Source organism: Podarcis raffonei, chromosome 3 (genome assembly GCF_027172205.1).
Source record: "Podarcis raffonei isolate rPodRaf1 chromosome 3, rPodRaf1.pri, whole genome shotgun sequence".
Taxonomy (NCBI): Eukaryota; Metazoa; Chordata; class Lepidosauria; order Squamata; family Lacertidae; genus Podarcis; species Podarcis raffonei.
This window is the reverse complement of record NC_070604.1, coordinates 72,106,208-72,126,988: the sequence shown is the minus strand read 5'-3', so window position 1 is coordinate 72,126,988 and position 20,781 is coordinate 72,106,208. Positions and strand designations below refer to the sequence as shown.

The 20,781-nt window shown below is 40.1% G+C and overlaps 1 protein-coding gene across 4 annotated transcripts in view; it reads left to right on the top strand.

Moving 5' to 3' along the window:
- The window catches only part of PRKN (parkin RBR E3 ubiquitin protein ligase), a 589,279-nt gene that overhangs the window by 514,314 nt on the left and 54,184 nt on the right, over window positions 1-20,781 (top strand). The window contains exon 11 of one of the 4 annotated variants that reach the window (XM_053382343.1): window positions 297-635. The exons of the other annotated variants lie outside the window; for them this stretch is intronic. Within the exon in view, the coding sequence (XP_053238318.1) occupies window positions 297-461 (165 nt within the window). The 3' untranslated portion in view covers window positions 462-635. Of the gene's footprint in view, window positions 1-296; window positions 636-20,781 lie in introns of those variants that run through there. 4 annotated transcript variants of the gene reach the window in all.

Below are 20,781 nucleotides of genomic sequence, written 5' to 3'. Positions count from 1 at the left end.
GACCCCCCCCCCATTGTGTTACCCTTTGCCCTTGTGGAGCTGCTGAATATATATTTAGGAAAATGATATTAGACAATGTGTATCCTCTATAAGGTTCATTTTGTCTCAGATTTAGTTTTGAAAATATATATTTTGCATGCCGCATACCTGAGAGTGATTTCCTGGCTTTGCTGTTGGCTAATCCTTTTTATTTTCACTCATAAAAACAATAATTTGATTTCCCAAGGGATTACCATTACACATTGTTCTTCCGCCTTCATTGCTATTCATCAGACCAATCTTTCTCGCTTTCATAGCTGAGATGTAAAGCACTGACGTCTTTAACACGGGAAACCAGCAAGAAAATATGGAAGCTGTTACACTCTGTGCCACCTAGCCTGACTGCTGAAAAAGCTGGAGTAATCAAGGCTCATGAGAGCTCAATAAATAAAGCACCTTTGTCTTGTTTTGTACTAGACTAGCATATTGCTTGCTATATATCAAAAGGATGTTTACTGTTCAAAGGGGAAGAAGTTCCATTCCTGATAAGGTTAGGCCTGAGTATCAAGGAAGAATACATGGTCTGCCTATTACAAATGCTATTTTATCAGGTACATGTGTAGCTCACGCCCCTATCAGTATTCACAGTACTAATTTTAATTTGTTGCTATGGAATGAAAGTGTAAAACAAGAGATTGAATAAGATTCTTGGAGACCTGTGGAGTGTTCTTGATGCTGGCAGGTGCTGCAATGCAATGCAATAAGAGAAAATTGCATCTCTGGATTGTATGCAGTCAGCATCCAACACAATATATAGGTGCATTTCTATGCACAGTGATTCCATTTTTGTGAATTCCAAATGCAAACTGATCTGATCCACGTCTCCTGGACAAATGTGCTGAATACATAATTATCCTTGAATCTCTGAACTTGTGATATATTTCTTGAATCAGAAAATTACCCAAATTCATTAAGAATGCATGTTTTAGGATAAAATGCATGTATATGTTGGGATAAAAATTGGTTTTGTACATACTTTGTAGTAAAAATGCGTATTTAAGTGCAGATTAACGTTGGAATGGATTTGACTTGTGAATGAACACATGCAAAATTGACATGGCCTGGAAATAGATGGATCCATCCCAATAGTGAGACTGTTCAATTCATTTGTTTGCCCATTTCTCGAATCTTGCTTCACATCTGCTTAAAGTACTTACCATACCTAGAGAATAAAAGCAATTTTCAAAAGTAACCCAGTTACTAATCCACCTAACAGTTAGCTCATCCATCCCAGCTCGTTGTTGTTGTTGTTGTTGTTGTTGTTGTTGTTGTTGTTGTTGTTGTTGTTGTTGTTCATAGTAATAGTACCATCATCACCATCATCTGTGGGGTAATGCTAATGTTTAAGTATGTTAAAGCGTGGAGCAAGAATTCCTTAGCCCATTTATAAGTCTTTAAAGCACAAATAACAAGGCTATCAATTCTCAAATAGTAAAATAAAAGAGATTTCTCTTTCCTTGTGCTTTGGATTCTCTACCCCTTATTCATTTTGTTCCAACTCGCACTCTTAAGAAAATGTGCTATAAATATATTATTATGGGCAAGGTAACATTGGAGGACGTTGCTGAGATTAAAGAGCTGGCTCACAGCAGAATTGTTTCAGGACATCATGTTGTGACTTTTTTTTTTCAAGGGGAATGAAAATGAGACAGACGTTTTCCATTATTGCTAAATGCTGAGTTGCTTGCATTATGCCACAGGCTCTAGGCAGTAATCATGTATAGCTTTCTTCTACTGAGTGGGCACTCTAGCCTGTAGAAAGTGGAATTCCATCTTGTTGACACATTATGCTTCTCTTTCTAAGCAAGTTGTTTCATTGCTAAAATATGACATGCTTCTCTAGGATAACTGAAATACTCTTTTCTGGTAATGTCTAACATGGTTTGCAGTGATCTGTAAGAAAACACTAGAGCCTTCAACATGGCCGAGTGTTGATAAGCCTTAATGTCACCCTCACTTCACCATAGTGCAATGCAATTAACATGCCATACCACTGCCAAATGACATTATTATTATCTCCAGTATATGTGCCGTGCTGTACTGCAACCCACTGATCCTGTGGCAGATGTAAAATTCAGATGTCAGATCTGACAACGTATAGCAGTCTGAAACCACATTTCCATTATTAAGAGTGTAGGTCATATTAATTATTCTCCTTCTGAGAAATGGCAAAACACAGTTTAGATGCTGAATGCATGTCTGTTTCTGTATTTGGATTTAAAATGAGTAAAAAACAGATAATTTTACCTATACCTGTCAGCTGCACCAAGATTTGTAGTTATTCCTAGTAGTGTTTTTCCACCAGTAAGGGTAAGATGTAGACAGAATGGAATGGAATCTGTAGAAGTTGAAAATAAAGCTTCAAACATGTCCCAAGCTGTCTGGATCTGATGGGAGTTTAGTTCAAATAATCTGGAAACCAGACTGGTGAAATCTGATGTATAAAATAGTGAAGAGTCCTTTAAGCCCACCCACAGAGCATATGGATATTTAAGTTCCTGGGTTCAAAGATGTAATAGTAACATAAGTAATTCTGTATCTCTTACCCATAATATATTACTGATACATTTGCTTACTGGAAGCACTGCAAAAAGAAATACTGGGCAGTTGGAAATAGTTGGCTACAGGAAAGAAGGTGATCCAGGCATAATGCAGGATACAGTGAACTTCCTTTGGAGGCGGAGGCTGTGTGTGTGTGTGTGTGTGTGTGTGTGTGCGCACGTGCACGTGCAGCCTTTACACACACTGTCAGGAACAGTGTGATAAAGAACTAGTTCCACAGCCAGAGGCTGCAGCTGGCTGGTTTTTTTTGTTTTTTTTGTGTGTGTTTTTTTGTATTTAAAGAAAGCTACAACCAAGAATTAATTCATGGCAGAAGGAAAATACATTTCAGGATGAAGGCATGGAATTGGGACCAGAAATGCAGCTAAAGCTGTCATATTTTTGGAGTGTGATCCGTCTTTCAATTTTTTATAAGCTTTCTAATCTTGTTTTGCTGATAGCACCCAGCTCTTAAATTAGAGATCACTGGCTGGGGTTGCAGAGTCATCTCAGAAAGGTTGTCCCCTTGCTGACTTCAGGTACTGTCTAAAGATGCATAGCACCTGAAGCTGAGGAACAAGCACTTCCTCTTCCCGGTGAGGTCTTAAGGGGTCTTGTGGCTTTTGAAGCACTAGAGACAACGTGGTGGGAAGGAAGGATAGCTAAGCCATATGGCCAGGTGAGAGAAATTTTCAGTGGGTTAAATTGCAATATCAAAGAGAATGCCATTAACAAAAAACTACCTGTGGGCATGTGCTCCTTCTCTTCATGTGAAAGATGGCAGTCAGAGGAAGTGAACAGAAATGCTGGGGTTGAACACTTCATATTATTATAAAAATGCTCAAATTCTCAGAGAATCTTTCCAGGGCATAAAGGGGCATTTTCTACTCTCCCACTGACAGTGTATCATTTTCAACTGACTGCATCTGAAAACAGATAAGGCAAATCAAGATGAATCTAAAAATTAACATAATTGAGGACAAAAGTAGTGAGCTTTTGCTTTGAACAAAGAGGTGCATCACTGAGTCACAGAAAATGAAACATTAATGCAATCAGCTGAGGCTATGGGCTGACTGGGAGTGACAGAGACCAACGACAGGATCCCAATTATAGAACAGCCTTATCTGAGCAATCATCTACAAACGTTTCACATGTGAGCAGGAATAAGGCACATGGTCTGAATGATGAATATTGCTAATAATAAATATAAAAGAAATACATTGAAATCTAACTAAACTTCTCTAGTGCATCACACAAAAGGCATTTCACAAAGAGTGCTTTGCATTCATCTTACGATATCACTGTATGCGAGAGCTATTTAATAAATGGAAAAAGGTGGAAATACAAGATAAAGAGGAGGATTAGATCTAGTTACAGGTAGCTAGCTGTGTTGGTCTGCCGTAGTCGAAACAAAATTTAAAAAATCCTTCCAGTAGCACCTTAGAGGATTAGAGTGAGCCTATTGACCCAGGTTTTATAGTTTGTGTTTGCTCAAACTTTTGAAAAGACAAACACAAAGAGCGACCTCCTTGGCTGTCACTTAATCTTTTGAAATGACCCATAAGACAGTTTTACAATGCATTTAGAGATAATAAGATTATAGCAGCTCATAATCAGACAGAAAGTCCCCAAATGGCACCAATTAAGCAATTGTGATCCAAATGTATGTGGGAGTCCTAAATGAAGGAAACTAGGCCCTACGCTGAAGAATTGATGCTTTTGAATTATGGTGCTGGAGGAGACCCTTGAGAGTCCCATGGACTGCAAGAAGATCAAACCTATCCATTCTTAAGGAAATCAGCCCTGAGTGCTCACTGGAAGGAGAGATCCTGAAGCTGAAGCTCCAATACTTTGGCCACCTCATGAGAAGAGAAGACTCCCTGGAAAAGACCCTGATGTTGGGAAAGATGGAGGGCACAAGGAGAAGGGGACGACAGAGGACGAGATGGTTGGACAGTGTTCTCGAAGCTCCTAACATGAGTTTGACCAAACTGCAGGAGGCAGTGGAAGACAGAAGTGCCTGGCGTGCTCTGGTCCATGGGGTCTTGAAGAGTCGGACACGACTAAACAACTAAACAACAACAAAGGCCCTAAAACCTGGTTCTTCAGGAAATACTGGCCCATTTCAGGCACTATGCTGCTGTGAGGGAGAGCAGAGATATGTCTGCTAGTTTTGCCCACCCCATCATCCATCTCATCACTATGCCTCTCTCCACTGGACTCTGTGCGTTGGAGGACAAACACCTGTAGCAGGATCCCTGCTGCCCTGTACTAGCACCTCGCTGCCCAGCAGTCTCCCTGCCTCAGCTGACAAAGCTGGTCTCAGAGGCGGTGTTGAGGACTCCCAGTCTTCTGGTTCTTGGAGACTTCAAAATCCATGCTGAGGCAGCTGGCTCTGGGGTGGCTCAGGACTTCATGGCCGCCATGACAGCCATGGGGCTGTCCCAACATGTCACTGGCCCAACACACATGGCAGGCCACACTCTGGACCTTGTTTTTTCGACTGAGCAGTAAGCCCTGCATGAAGTCTGGGCAGATCCCGGTAATTGCCTCAAGCATGTCCATTTGCAGCACAGCAGGTTCACAGTTAGATGACTGATTGCGTGATTTTTTCCCAAACATATAGTTTGGAGTCTTCAGCACAATCCTAATTCTGATAATCTGGTGAAACTTGTGCTATGCAGCGATGCCCTCCATTAATTTTATTCCTGTGTATGAGTTGTTAATATGTGAAGAACTTTGGTTATTCTTTTTTTAAAAAAAATATTCTGAACTATACAGCCCAGTCATTTTCCCCCTAACAGATGCAATACATATTTCATATTTGAAGTTTTAAAACAAAACTACAGAATTATCAGATTGTGAAAAGAGCATTCAATTACTTAGTTGATGGGGAAACTGTTTTTCTTTAGTATTGGGTGTAGGAGGCTTATGTAACTTCAAATACCTCTCTGAATTGAAGACCAAGCATTTTTTTTAAAAAAAAATCCTTCACTTTAAAGAAATATTTTGGAACTGTTTCAAGTGGCTGAGAATAGACTTAGAATAGAAAATGTGTCTCAACCTGAACAATAACATTTCTGCTGCAAAGCTATATTACAAAAAGTAAAGGGAATATCATAAAAAACTGAAATGATCTGTGAAAAGAAAATAAAGTGATCCAATTAAACAAGAGACATCTCTAGCACATAAAAGGGAATGCTCTGAATTGAAAACAGGAGTGTGTTGTCGAGGACAATGGGCAACTGTATTTCAGATAGAAGCATGGGAAATAATAGACAACCAGATACACTTTGGACATAAAATAATATCCTACAGAAGACGTGACGGGGGGAGGATTCTGTTGGGGATAATATATCCTTGAGTAGCGTCCTTGGCTGAGGGCAGTGAGTCATGGTTGGATAGTCATATCTCGATTAATTTCATTCTATCCATACATTTCTCTGAAATTAAATTTTGCTACCACTAGCAAGTCCCCTACTTGCAACACCTTTTATGCTAAATCAAATAGCAGGCAGTGTGGGTATTGAGAGTATCTGTTCTGCTGGTGCTTAAGATTTGATACAGTTGAAAAGATACAGATCACCATTTTAAAAATACTAGAGTCCCACATGCTCTCATAGGATCAGTTATGAACAAGGTTAGACAAGTTATTTGTGCATGTGGGCTCAGTGCTAGAGATCTTTTTACCAATTGCATTGAGATGACTCGTTATTCTCACTAGGACACCAGTTTTCACTCTTGGGCATCCCATTGCTTGTTTCCATGACATGGCACTTACTTACTTACTTACTTACTTACTTACTTACTTACTTACTTATTTGGAAAATTCATATCCCCCCCTTCAGAGAATATTCTCTCAGAGCAGCTAGCATAAATTTAACATAGTAAAACAACCTGAGAAAATAATAAACACAGTAAGAGCAGTGGAAAACTAAAACAATGCAAGCCATATTAGAAAAGGTCTTCACCTGGCCCTGAAAGGATGTCTCCTTGAGGACAGTATAGGAAACTCAGGGAACCACAGCTGAAGGTGAGGGGACCAAAGAAGGGTCTCAAAGAAAGATACTGTAATAGTAACTTGTCAGATATGTGTTGAAAGCACTTAATATAGCCTGTACCCAAACCATTCAGCAGCCAGAAGTAAATTAGAAACCAGCACAGTTGTTTTCAAACTGGTGAGGTGTATTCCATATACCTGGTACCAATTATCAGTCTTTATACAGATTTAGTACCAACTGCAGTTTCTCAGCTGTCATCAGTGACAGCCCCATGTACAACAGGTTGCAGTAAACCAAGTGGGATGTTAGCACATTATGAATAATTGTGACTAGGCTATCTTGGTCCTGAAAATAGTGATTCATCAGTGCTAGTGGACAAAAGCCATCTAGTGACCTCAAGGCAACTTGGGCCTCCACAGAAAAGTAAAAATCTAATGTTATCCCAGGCTTAGGAACCTCATCCTTCAGAAGGAGTGCAACCCTCCTCAAAACTAACCAAACATTATCGTCCAACATTTCTAGACCACCCACCAACAACATATTCATCTTATTGGGATTTGGCTTCAGTATTGACTGTCCTCCTGTCCATAACTAATCTCAGACAACAGCCTGAATGCAAGCCAATGCCAGCAACCTGTATTTCTCTTACTGTTCTGCTAAGTCAATGGTGCGTTGCCACCATTGCTAAAAATCTGGAATATCCCAGTTTTCCTCACTTAATGAGAAGCTTTTCAAAGATCCAAAGCCATAGAGGCTGTAGAGGAGGTTAAACAACCTGTGACCCACTAAGCCAACCAAGTCCTTAGTGGCAAGCACATCCGTGTCCTCTCTTTGACTTAGTCAGGTTCTCTTTCCATAAGCTGCACCAGAAACGTATGGGGCAAACAGCCTCTCAGACAAATCATCAAACTAGCTCCATGATTAGTCACTTGACAAGAAGACATTTTCCACTTCCAAATTTTATCTGAATCATAAACTACAAATATAAGGCTCCAATATTTACTGTACAGTGGTACCTCGGGATGCGAACAGGATCTGTTCTGGACCCCCCCCGTTCGCATCCTGAACAGAACGTAAGATGCAACTGCGCGTCAGAATTTGGGTGGGAAAGAGTGAGGCTTATATTTAGGCCAATATGGTACTTGAAAGTTAACTCCGTCAAATTCAACAGAACTTACATGAAAGAAAATCTGCTAAAGCTCACCCTTTCTGAGAAATCCCCCATTACTTTTATGGTGCCACCCTGTCTCTTGACTGTGAACAATGTAATGGTGGAAAACATGGTTTATTGACAAGTTTGATCAAATCAATGAGAAAATAGCAACACATGCAGAACAAAATAATAGATTTATGGATGCATTTTTGCGATATGTGCTAAAAGATTTCACCGTTCAGGGAAACCTGTCACTGTTATTGTATTGCTTCCCTTTCAAGCAATGTAATTCGTCCCAGTGGGGCATAGAATTAATTATTAGCAAATGATCACTTACATTATTTCAGTCAATAGACGTCCAAACAGCTCAATCTTCGTTTTCAGTGTGACATGTAGCTATTGAAAATTGCATTAAAGTACATTGACACATGGCAGAAACAAATTGCCCTCATAACATTTATAAATGCTGCTTGATTATAGAAATGTTATCTGTGTAATTTCAACATGTACTACAGGAGAACAGTTGTGATTTCGCAGTGTGAACGGATTATGCTGATTTTCCACACTGGAGGCAGGGTGGGGTGGAAATACTAACTTCTGTTCTGAACATTTTCATTGACATACTTGCTGGGAGAAGAAAAGAAAGCTCCCAGGTAAGAGCTGGGGGGGGGGGTGCACCACTTTCTGTTCGTGACAAGGGTTAAGAGGTACCTTTGAGAAAGGACTGTGTTTTCTTCTCTCTTTCTCTCCCTGTTTTAGTTTTTATTTAGATTTGTTTCTTTTACCTTACTGTATTATGAAAAAGCTTTAATAAAATCTTATGGGGCGGAACTAAGATAATAGCAGAAAAGCTTTGTAAGCAAATTTGCAGGCAAGGTGGGAGAAGAGACGCAGGAGGCGCTATGGTGTAAACCACTGAGCCTTTGGGCTTGCCGGTCAGCAGTTCGAATCCCTGCAACGGAGTGAGCTCCCGTTCCTCTGTCCCAGCTCCTGACAACCTAGCAGTTCAAAAGCACATCAGTGCAAGTAGATAAATAGGTACTGCTGCGGCTGGAAGATAAACGACGTTTCCATGTACTCTGGTGTTCCGTTGCACCAGAAGCAGTTTAGTCATGCTGGTCACATGACCCGGAAAGCTGTCCGTAGACAAACTCCGTCTCCCTCAGCCTGAAAGCGAGACGAGTTCTGCAAACCCATAGTCACCTTTGACTGGACTTAACCATCCTGGGGCCCTTTACCTTTTTTTTCTCTTGGGAGAAGTGGACCCCTTGGTCTCGGGAAGTTTTAAAGTGGGGCATTAAAGGCACACGTGTTTATTTAGTCATGATCTTGAGCTACCAATATAATAGAAATGCACTTCTAAGCATTACATATTTTTTCCTTAAAACCATAGTCTTTGGTTGGTAATATTGTTGTTTCTCGAAGCTACAAACATGGGTCTGACCAAGCTGCGGGAGGCAGTGGAGGACAGGAGTGCCTGGCGTGCTCTGGTCCATGGGGTCACGAAGAGTCGGACACGACTAAACGACTAAACAACAACAACAACATTGTTGTTTCCTTTGTTCTGTTACATCTGAAAATCAATAAAACACAGGAAAATTAAAATACATACTTCAGATATATTTTTTTGCATCTTTGTACTAATACAATGGTGTGCCCAGTCCTAAACACCTATGGGTAGCACAACAATTTGGAAGGTTGTACATATGGAGTGGTTCAAAACTATCCAAATCATCCTCCTTTATCTCCCTCCTTTAATGTTTCCAGGTAAACACACTATAAATTTTTAGCAGTCCACACAGTAAGTGAAATCAAAATGTCGTCTTTTAGAATAAACAGGAATTCTGTTGTGAGATTTTTTAGCGTGCCTAGAAGTGTTGTTACTCTAGTGGCAAAGTAGATAACAGCTTAAAGCACCAATTATCTAAGCCTGCAGCATGAATCCACACACTAATCTTTAGAAGATTATCAATATGGTGTATTGATTAGAGCAGCTTCCTCCCGTATGATATTAATATGATATTACCATCGGATATTACCATGACCATTGGTCATGGATGATGGAAGTTGTAGTCCAAAACACTTAGGGCAAACTGAATTAAGAGTGTCTGATTAGGACTGGGGATACTCAGCTCAAATCTTAATTTACTCATGAAGTTCACACTGGGTGATGTGCCGGTCACAGCCTAACTTGCTTTGAAGGGTTGTTGTGAGGCTGAAAGAGGAATAGACCAGCACCCCTGCTACATATTCTCAGCTCACCTTTAACTATAATCACCCAAGAAAAGAAAAGACAGGCTGCACACTTATTGACAAGTGGCATGAGAATCACTTCCTCATTCTTGTCTTCCAACGCAGCTATGGTAACAGTGCCCAAAAGAACCACGTGGATGAAGGCAATCACTTGGTTCTTCCCAAAATAATGTTACCCATAGGGCTTAGTGGCTGTAGTTTTAGATGGATTGTTGTCTCTCCCCCACCCCCCACCTAACCCATACGGCTTCTTTCCTCCAACTCCCCTTACAGCAGCCTTGCCTTCAACACATACAAATTATTACTTTTTTAAGTGGAGAAATTGTTGGTATTTGTATTCAGGAAAACTTTTTCATGGCTTCTCAGTTTAACCTTTCCATCGACTTCCTCTGATTCATTGAAGAGAAAGATAAATGTTGTAGAACAGTGTGGGGAGAACAATTGAGTGTTTTTTTGGGGGGGTCTGGTAGAATATACAAAAAAATCCTTTACTGAGGCTCTTCTCGCAGAGCACAGTTTTTTGGCTGCATTTTAACTTGTGTTTTGCAGGAGAAGCTTTTATTATAGTATAGTGTTCTTCCAGTAAAAGGGGACCATAGTGTTTTAGTAACATGCTATTACAGTCACGACTCTGTCATCATTCTTCATCTGAACCATCATTTCCCCCCAATAGCGTTTACACCTTTTGTTATGCATTGTCCTGAAGATCTGTTTTGAAGCAATTCACAGAAGGAGGGGGTTATTATTATGTCGACTTGGGAAACGTACTTCAGATCTGACTTGATCAAGGCTGTCTTCAGGATAGGGTTTAATTTGTAAGTGAGGCTGAGCTTCCTTCACAAGTCAATAGCTAGCTTATTGCAGTCTCCAAACCAGACATAGTGGCAGCAGCCACGTTTGGGTTTTTTTAAAACTTATTTGCCCAGGTAAAACTGAGACTGGTGGGGATCTGGTTAGAAATAGAGGAGAAATTTGGTTCAGTTTGCAATCATAAGCAACCCTACCTAATTTGCAACACCAGTTCTCTGGAACAGCCTTCTAATATTGTACTGCTTTTGATACTTCTTCCATTATTTTTTTCTGTTTAGGCAAACCTACCCAGATTAGTAATTGTGTTATGTATATTTGTTTTTAAACCTGTTGGTTTTATCTAGAATTTGATTATTTTATTAAGTCTATTTGCTTTTAAACTGCTTGTGCTGTTTTCTAAATTAGGCAGTACATAAATCCTGTTAAAATAAATAAAAAGTGACTGAAATGACTCAGAGCAGGGAGGTAATAGGAAGGCTTAGTTCTCCTCACCCACATGCCCATTTAATGTGAAAAATTAATTCGTCCTCCCTTTCTACATGAATGGGGCCAGAATATGAATAAAATATCTAACTGGCCTCTTCATATCCAGCTGGGCCCTAAGATTGCACTATTTTATAATCACTTTTAACCCAGCATTCTTTATCTGCTGTCATTGAGCATGGTGCCTGTGATTAATTGCAAAGTAAATAATATTTAGAAATATTGAGTACTCAACAAATCTACATGCCGATCTTGAGACATTTAGCAACTTAGGTAGAGGCTCAACAAGGGAAGATAAAACTACATTGATTTCCAACAAATGACATCTTAGTACTGATCAAACTGTTATGTTCTAAATGCCTGGATTTTTGTTGTGGTCTGCCATGGGAGTCATATGGGGTGCCTCACTTGGTCTGAAAACCTTTCCTGTACCAAGTATAGCCTGACTATTTTTGTCCCGGCTGCTATTGTTAATTTTCTCTCTCTACGGCATCCTTCTGATTTGTTGATCCCATCCATTATTCTTGGTGTCCAAAGCCAGCACCTCCAACCTCTATTGATTTTTCTAATTATGCAAACTTCTGCTGGCTTCCTAAAAACAGACTGTGGTATCTTGTTTTTAGGTATTTGGAGGGTTGGCAATTTTGCAGATGTATATGAGTGGCAAAAATTTGCTTTAGATCAAACAGTGGTTTCACACAAGCATTTATAACATCCAACTGACATCTGTAACTTTGGTTAATTATCATGAAATGAGTGTCCCCCACTTCCCCAATTTCCAAGCTGCTTTGAGAGCATCATAATTGGTTCACTGTTTACAGTTGGGTGACTTTCCATATAATTTGAGCCACCGTTGAGTACCGTAACTTTGAAAATGTCCACCCTGTGGCTGATAGTCATGTGATTTCATCTTCTGTTGAATAGATCTCCGTTGTTTTGAGCCATGCATCAGCATAACCCTGATTTTAAAAAGAGTGGCTTCATCCTTTTAATAAAAACTAATGTGACATATCTGAGACCGTGTATCTGATTAAGTCATTGGTCTGCTGCCTGTGAAAACTCAACCCTGTAAATCACTTAGTAAAGCAGCACGGTAAATCTCTGACGCATCGCAGCACCTGTCTTTTTGCAGCTGTAGATTAGGAATAGCCTTTTCTACTAATTCTGGAAAAGATGCTAGCTGCAGGGCGGGGGGGAATAATGCATTTTGAAAAGCTACACACCCACACACATGTCATTGCTGTTCTCTGTAATGTGTAGCACTGCTTAGAGAGAACTACTAAAGCTTTCCCTGCCTTTGCTTTCTGGGTTTTTCTCTCTGTGACTGTTTCTTGCTACCTGGATATGAAAGGCCTGCCACCTAGTGTTACACCTGTTTCTGTGGTTGCTGTGGTTCTTCCTTCCAAGCTTTCCTGCAGTCGTGCACAAGCAAACGCCCTGTGAATTGAAACTGATGCTCCCAGACAGTACAATGCTCTGCATTTTACATTTTCCCACTCTCCTTGGTTTGGCTTATTACTGGAAACACCAGCTTTGCATAGCCCTAAGACAGCGAGAATGTCTTATGTTGTCTACTTCTAGAAGCTGTTGCAATGCCCTGTAGGGCATCCTAGCTGTTTGTCCTAAATTGAGATGACAGTGTTGCTCATATTAAATTGCCTTCTTGCTTGGCTTGGCATGCTGGGATCCATATCTATTAATGCAGGAGTGTCCAAGTGTCCTGCCAGGAAAGCAATTTGTTCCCCAGTAGGGTGTCTGTAAAGCAGCTGGTCTAGGAAGCCATCAGAGGTGATGTTAGGGGCAAGTTGTGTTTTTCTTGATTTAATGGAAATTTTTACTGATCCATCTCTGTCTTTCCCCCCAGAAATTGTCGCCAAGGCAGCACATATCTATCTCCGGTTACCTCTCCTCCCTCTCTTACAGTCCTGTCATATCTTGCTGGTGGTGAGACAGCTTTCACAGCCTGAGCCTCATAATAGACACTCTGACAACAACCAATGTGCTATTAATGGATTTGGGGGTGGGGGAGCTGAAACGCCCTAAAGAGATGACATAGCTTTGGAGCATTCCTGTTAACCATCAGCTTTGAAACTTCTGTTCAAAAACACAGGAAGCTTGTCTCTTAGCTAGAGAGTTGAAGTATATGCACAAGCATTAACACAGATAGGCAATCTCATTTAACCTCAGCGGGATAACTTGTGGGCAAGTCTGCTGGTGGTCTTTCAGATCCCGTAGTCATTGCTAATTCCTGAATTACAAGTGCTGCTAATGCACACAGCCACTAGATGCTTATTTTCAGCATAAATATGGTAAAGAGAAGAAGTGATAACGAAGTGGAAAGAAGGAAAGAGATGAATATATGGATTATGGCTGAGATTTCTGGGACTTCTTATATTTTGTGAAGGATGTGCATAAGCAGTCACATTACCATATCCATTTAGTCTACACATTATGAATCAGAGAGCAAAAAGCATGGATGATGAAGACTGTAGTAACCTTTTTGACCTTGATTAGGGCTCTTTAATCGTATTGTTAGTCCCACCATTGCTTAGCTTCCTACTCAATACCAGGAGAATTTCTGTGCAGTGCTAATATAATAATATAGTTGAAGAGATTACAGCAGGGGTAGCAACCTAAGGCCCATGGGCCACAAGCAGCCCATGGGGGGTAATTTAATCGGCCTATGGACCCTTCCACCCGCTTGGGGACCCCCGCTGCCCACTTGGTTGACTCCCATGGGCTGATCTGTTCATCCCTAGCTGCATCGCTAGCTGGACATGGGTGGTGCAGTGGTCTAAACCACCGAACCTCTTGGGCTTGCAGCAAGCAAACCAACCAACCAACTAACCCTGAGTTCTTCTATTAATCATAGTTTCCCAGTTCAGATGGAAGAGAAACTATAGTTACAGCTTCAGAACAAGCTAGGATATTAAGAGATGGCTTGAATTTAGCTTAACATGCTGGCTTGTTACAAAGTCATTAGCCATAGTTCCTGATTTCAATAAAATGGGAAGCTATGGTTGACAGAAGACTTCCTTGCTGACGAGTGAAGTAAAGAGCAAAGTTGCTATATGAATGATGAAATGGGTATTTTTGTCTTGGCTTATTAATCTGAGATATAATCATCTGAATGCAGACACTATGCTTTCCTGTTTGTAGCAGTCACTTTAGAAAGCTACTTGATTCAGAAAATACAGGTGGAAGGATGAAATCAGTCTGTTTGCTAAAGATGTACAGTATGCTGAGTTTACTGGGCTTTAAAGTCTTATCACAGTTTCCCTTAACCCTGGGTCAAGATCAGAATAAAAAGCAAAGGCAGGAGGGTTACTACCAAGCACCAGGGGCAGAGGGGCTGTGTCTATAAGAAAAAATATATATAACTAGCATAAAGGAAATGTAAAAGGGAGAGAACAATATTTGAGTCCATTTGAGATGGCTCCTGTGGTTGCATTCATTGGTATCACTAAGAAGGATTTAGACTTGCTGTGAGCTTTCATCTGTAGCACAGACCTGGTTTCATCTCTCCTCACATAAACTCACATGCCTGAATCTCTGGTGGTAGGCCAGGAATTATTCAGTAGTTGCTGGTATGATGATAAGTAGTCGTGAAAGGGAGAGGGAAAAGAAAGTGATCCATCCACATTGGGGGGATGGGAGCCATAAACCTGCATTCTTAATAGGAAGCGATATAACAGCAAAAGTAAGTGCTGACCCCACAAAGGCTTGCTGACCTTATTTTTTTAAAAAAGAAATCAGGTAGGGTTTCAGTGGTTGACAGAAAGCTTCACTATCCCATGGCTATATCTGAATAAGCAGGAAGAATATTATCAAAATCATCTCAGTCATCCTTCACCAATTTAAAACAAACAAATGTGTTGCTTCTATGCCTAGAAGGCAGTAGGGAGGGAAACTTAGAACCACATTTACCAAACTCATGCCCTGAGATGTTTTGGACTACAGTTCCCATCAGTCTTAGCCAGCATAGCTGATAGGAGTTGCAGTCCCAACACTTGCAGAGTGACAGGTTGGAGAAATCTAGGTTAGAGAGTGACACTTGCTTCCATAATGCTGTCAAGGAGTGAAATCAGCAAAGGGTGGCACTCCTCTTTATGTCTGAGGTGGCACTGGCCTTCAGTTTGAGACTCATGCCTCGACTTCTGCGTTGCACAAATGATATTGCAATATTTTCCTTGTTTTGCATTTTTTAAGAAAGAGAAGGGAAAGTGGAAAAGGGAAAAAGATTAGATATGTATGATTAAATTAAAAGCTGATCCTGTAAGGTAAAGGTAAAGGCCCCCTGAACGGTTAAGTCCAGTCAAATTTGATTATGGGGTGCTGCACTAATCTCCGCTTTCAGGCTAAGGGAGCTGGCATTTGTCCGCAGACAGTTTTTCCAGGTCAGGTGGCCAACATGACTAAACTGCTTCTTCCCACTGCAGTGGTACCTCTTTATCTACTCACACTGGTATGCTTTCAAACTGCTTAGTTTGGCAGGGGCTAGGACCCTGTTGTGTGGATTTGAACTGGCAACCTTATAACTGTGCTTGCTTTTTTCTCACACAGGAAAGGAGAGGCATATGCAGCCAAAAGGCTTGTTCATACTTCAACTTATATGTGAGGACAAAAGGTCATGATCAGTTTTATCTTAGGGTTGGTTTAGGCCAGTCTCATATGATCCTCTCCAGGAGTGCATAAAGCTGCTGATGGTCACATAGGTTTACAATGAACATGGAAATATTGACTGTATGAACTGATGCCTCCAGGTGGGGAGGAGCACAGGGTCACTGTGAAGAGCAATCACAATACAGGCAACAATCAACTTATGCACATCCAGTTGACATGCAACTACGCACCTGTGTGTTGCGCTAAACCTGGAAGTGACTTTACAAATGGGGAAAACGGCCCTAGAGGAGCCCAGAAAGGGCAAAAAGGCACAAAAACAATCCCACAAGCCCTTGCACCAACTGTTGAGGCCTTTGGAGAGTTGGAGTTGGAATAAGGAGGTTTGGAAGGAGCAATTGTGGTGGAGTTTGGCAGGGTTTGGCATCTGGTAAGTGCTGCTGGCTTTTTAGGGGTTTCCAGAGGTTTGAATGGTGTTTGCAGGCTTTTACACTGGTGTTTCAAATATACGCAATTTCACTTAAACGTGTGGTGCCTTGGAACATAACCCCCATGTAAATGGGGAATTGTCTGTAGTGCAGAAATGCACACAGTGGTGATTATCCAAATCATAGAGGTCACCCATACAGCCCTTCATTTCCTATATTTAGGAAATGTTTTTATTTATTATGAAAGATAATGGGACAGAGCAACAGTAGTGTAAGTAATTCATAATATAGTGATAATGTATGTAAAGATTAATCCCCTGTGGGATTGTGAATTTTCATCTTGTTTTAAAAACTTTTTCCTAACACTATGTGGCTGTTCTTTCCTGAGATCCTCAAGGACTCTGGGCAGAATGAAACTGTAATTCAGATTTGTAGCTAACGTAAAGGTGATAGGAGGGCACAACCAAACACAGTATACATAGAAAGGAGACTGAACTGCATTAGAGAAACATGAGCAAAGCAATAACATAGGAATATATAATGTGTAAACACTGCTATAGAAGGTCAGCTGCAACAAATGGATTTCTTTTAAGTATGGAATACATAATCACCAATGGCTGTATTCCTGATAAAGATATAAAATGAGAGTTACAATTCCTATAAAGGTTGGGAAATTGTATGCCAATGTACCATGGAGTCCAAACAAATAGCAAGAAAAAGATACAAGTATTTTAACGTTATTGTTACAAGCAATAGATAAGTATTTGAGCAGTATAAAGAATCACTAACTATTGCTTGGCATTGTATACCAGTTTTGTATGTGCAGAGAAATGCTTTTATATTTGTACCTGTGTGTTCTAAACTATATTCTAAAGTTTTACAGTTTTATCTCCATCTGCCATTTGTGAGAAGTAGGCCCCAAAGGGTGTGGAATATAAGCCAAACAAAAGTCTCATGAACAGGGGAGATGGAAAAGGTGCTGTCAGACCATGGGATTGTCCCTAATCAATGGGGAAATAGTTGGTTTGAGGGCAAGGAAATGTAGTATCTGGGAAACTGAAGGAGTTTCATATTAAAAGATTTATGTACTAACCTTAAAAATGAACGCTATCAGGGTGGCTAAGCAGTAAAAATGAAGTCAAAACAATCAACAGTAAAATGAAAAAAGTTAAAACACAACAGGTTTAAAAGCAAAGCATCAGATAATAATCATTTCCCTTTTAAATGTTATCTGAAACTGATTTTATGTGGAATAAGAACAGCTCAGAAAAGCTCTTTTAAGGTCAATCCAAGAAGAAAAAGGGAAGTAAGACATGAACTGCTTTGTGGTGACTCTCCAAAACTTTAAAAATGAAATAAAAACTGTGGCTCTTATTCAGATTTAAATTTGTTGCAAACATAGCATGGCAATTTGTATTTATTGCTATTTAATCATGGGAGAAAGAAAAAAGGGGGGTTCAGAATACTAATTGTGATGGGCTACATGAAAGAAAATTGTACTGTTTACCCATAAGGTTAACAATATGTGAATCTTTTTTTCCTGAAAACGTTTTCAGTTACAAAAAAAATTAACATAGAAAAAGAGTGCATTTTGGAAAAAGAAAAACAAAGTGATGAAAATGGCGGATGCACCTTTTTACTTCTCACTCTCAGGAATACACATTAAATGCTGAACAATTACATTTGCCAGCATGCCTACTTGTTCATGTAAATAACCATGCAATTATTCTGTGTTTGTCTTTTGTACCATGGAAACTTCAGGATCTCAGAAGAACTTTGGTGGAAAAATAAAAATTGAACCTACCGAGTTTTAAAATTATAACAGTAAAGTAGATGAGCAAGTTGTAACACATAGAGCTTAGATTCAGACACATCCATCTCTTTCTCAGTACATGTGAAAGTAAGGGAAAGCTAGGAGAGTTTTCCAGATTCATAATGGATTCTCAATATGATAAGTTCTTAACAGAATACAAGTTCACACCATTTAAAAAGGATTGCTAATTTTCTTTCTGTGTAATGTGTTTTAATCTTACCTTAAATTCAAAACAGATTTGGGCTATTATCCAGAATGTCACTTTGGGTGTTTCAAATGGCTTGTGCACACCTATCATGGCTTTCAATGTTTCTGGTCTTTAAAAAAACTGCTGGTGATATAATTCAGAGGGGTGGCTTTTGTGTGACTAGCCGGCGATAGGACTTTGTTAAGAACTTTGCTTCAGGATGAGAACAGAAATCACGTGGCAGCGGCACGGCGGCGGCAGGAGGCCCCATTAGCTAAAGTGGTGCTTCAGGTTAAGAACAGTTTCAGGTTAAGAATGGACCTCCAGAACGAATTAAGTTCTTAACCTGAGGTACCACTGTATATGACCCCTTTAAGAAGGGGACCCTGGAATCACCTCCACAGGGGGGTGAGTCACCACTTAATGCCCCTCCCATAGGCAAGAAAAGACTAAAGGATTCCACCCAAGGCCATAACCACCACAGTTGTGATGAATTGCTATGGGGAAGACAAAACCTGCCAGTGCAGGAAAAAGTTTTCTCGGTCCTTCAACAGCAACCAGTCAAAGACCGTAGCAGCGCCCGCTAAACAGGAAGAAAAAGTTAACCTGCAAACAAGAAACATTAAACAAAGGGAGGGTAGGGAGGGTGAATCTCCAGAGCCGACTGCCTGGCTATTGTTGACTCCACCCCCTATTTATAAATAGGGCTGGCCCCACCTCTCAGCAAGAAACTTGATTACTGAGGCTGAGCTTGAACCTCCAAAAATTAACACTGAGAGGCAAGCCAGCCCCTGTTTGCCAGTAAGCTCCCTGGGAACTCTAGCACCACGCGCGATGTAAAGTGTGAGTGCTCATTAATTAAAGCCTATCCTGAGTGGATCCAAATGTGATTCAAACTCCAAAACTAGTTGAATACTCTTAGAATTAGCTCACACAGTACTGTGGACTAGATGTCCTTGGATGTACATTGATGGCTGGGGACACAGTATCTATGATTGCCCACAACATTTAAACTGGTTTGGGGAATTATGGTTAGTTCTAGAAGTGGTTAGATGACTCTCAAACATGTTTTGATGCTGGCTAGTTTTAACCAACCATGGTTAGAAGGAAGTGTTTTATTAATTGAGTGGGGGAAATCAGATGCAGTTTAAAGCAAATTTTCATTTTGAAAAGATACATACTTCAGAATTTTATTGTACGTAACTGTCTCATGAAAATCTTGGCTGTGCTGGGTATAGATTCTCAGCAGAATAGAAAATTTCTGCGTGGCTCATCTCTATTGAGCAGTGATGAGGCACTCACGAAAGCTGGCTTGAATTTATCAGCTTTCACATAGGATAGAGGTCCTCTGATCAAGCAAAGTAATTTATGGTAGTCCATTACTGCCTGGAAAACAACATTCTCACGATTGATGCTCACGTTTTGTTACTTTGTTGATACCAAACCAGGAAATCACAGATATCTTGTGAGATTATAGCACCATGCTGTATATCTCAAGCTAAGAATCTACAATATAAACATTTTGAGACCAAAATACTTAAATCTGTCATTTGTACTGCAGTTTCTACATAAGGCAACTAGCAATTTTGGAGAAATTCCTTGTAGAGCACACTCTGTTTTTATACAATTTGCACCATATGACTCTGGCTGCTGATTTTTCCTGTCATTGGTCTTTCTATTTTCTGCCTGGCCTACTCATTTCACTCCATTTGACAAACCATTCACATCAGCTGCCAAGGGGGCAAAGGGAATTGTAAGCATTTGTCAATGAAAGGAAGAGGGGATTCTGTAGAGAACAAATAAAAATTACCCAGTAGGCATTAGTGCCTCAGCCTTTAACAAGGGTATTCTTTTTTCAGGTTCCCAAAGGATCATTTGAAGCTGCTGGCAAGCTTACATATCTTCACAGAAATGTCTAATTAGTCTCATTTAAAATAAATCCTTGATGTTGTACAATTCACATTGTACAGTGGTAATCCTTTTCTTAATTCAGATTGTACGATATGATATCAGGAACATTAAGTCTATAGGAAGTGCCTTTCATTGGTCAGTGAATGTACATAGTGTAGATAGAAATCTCATATCGCAAAGCACCATCAGATGTCCCTCATTTACAAATGAAAGATATTGAAGTGCTTATCAGCAGCAAAATACTGATAGAAAACCCATGGGAGGCAAGTGGTTTTTTAAAGAGAGCTCCTAATCTAATCTGGCTAACATTTACATTAGGGACAAAGGAAGTTTGACCCTGTCCCTAAGGGAAGTGTAGTTGGTTTGTTATTTTGGTCCTCCTTGATGCTGGGATGCTGGAGTAACTCATTTAAGTACTAGTGATACTTTTGACAATAGCTCTGGTCATTATTTTATTGTGCATATATGTGTGTGTGGCAGGAAAGACAAATAAAACAATATTAAAATTTGATTATTATTTTTAAAGTTCTGTTTAGTATCCA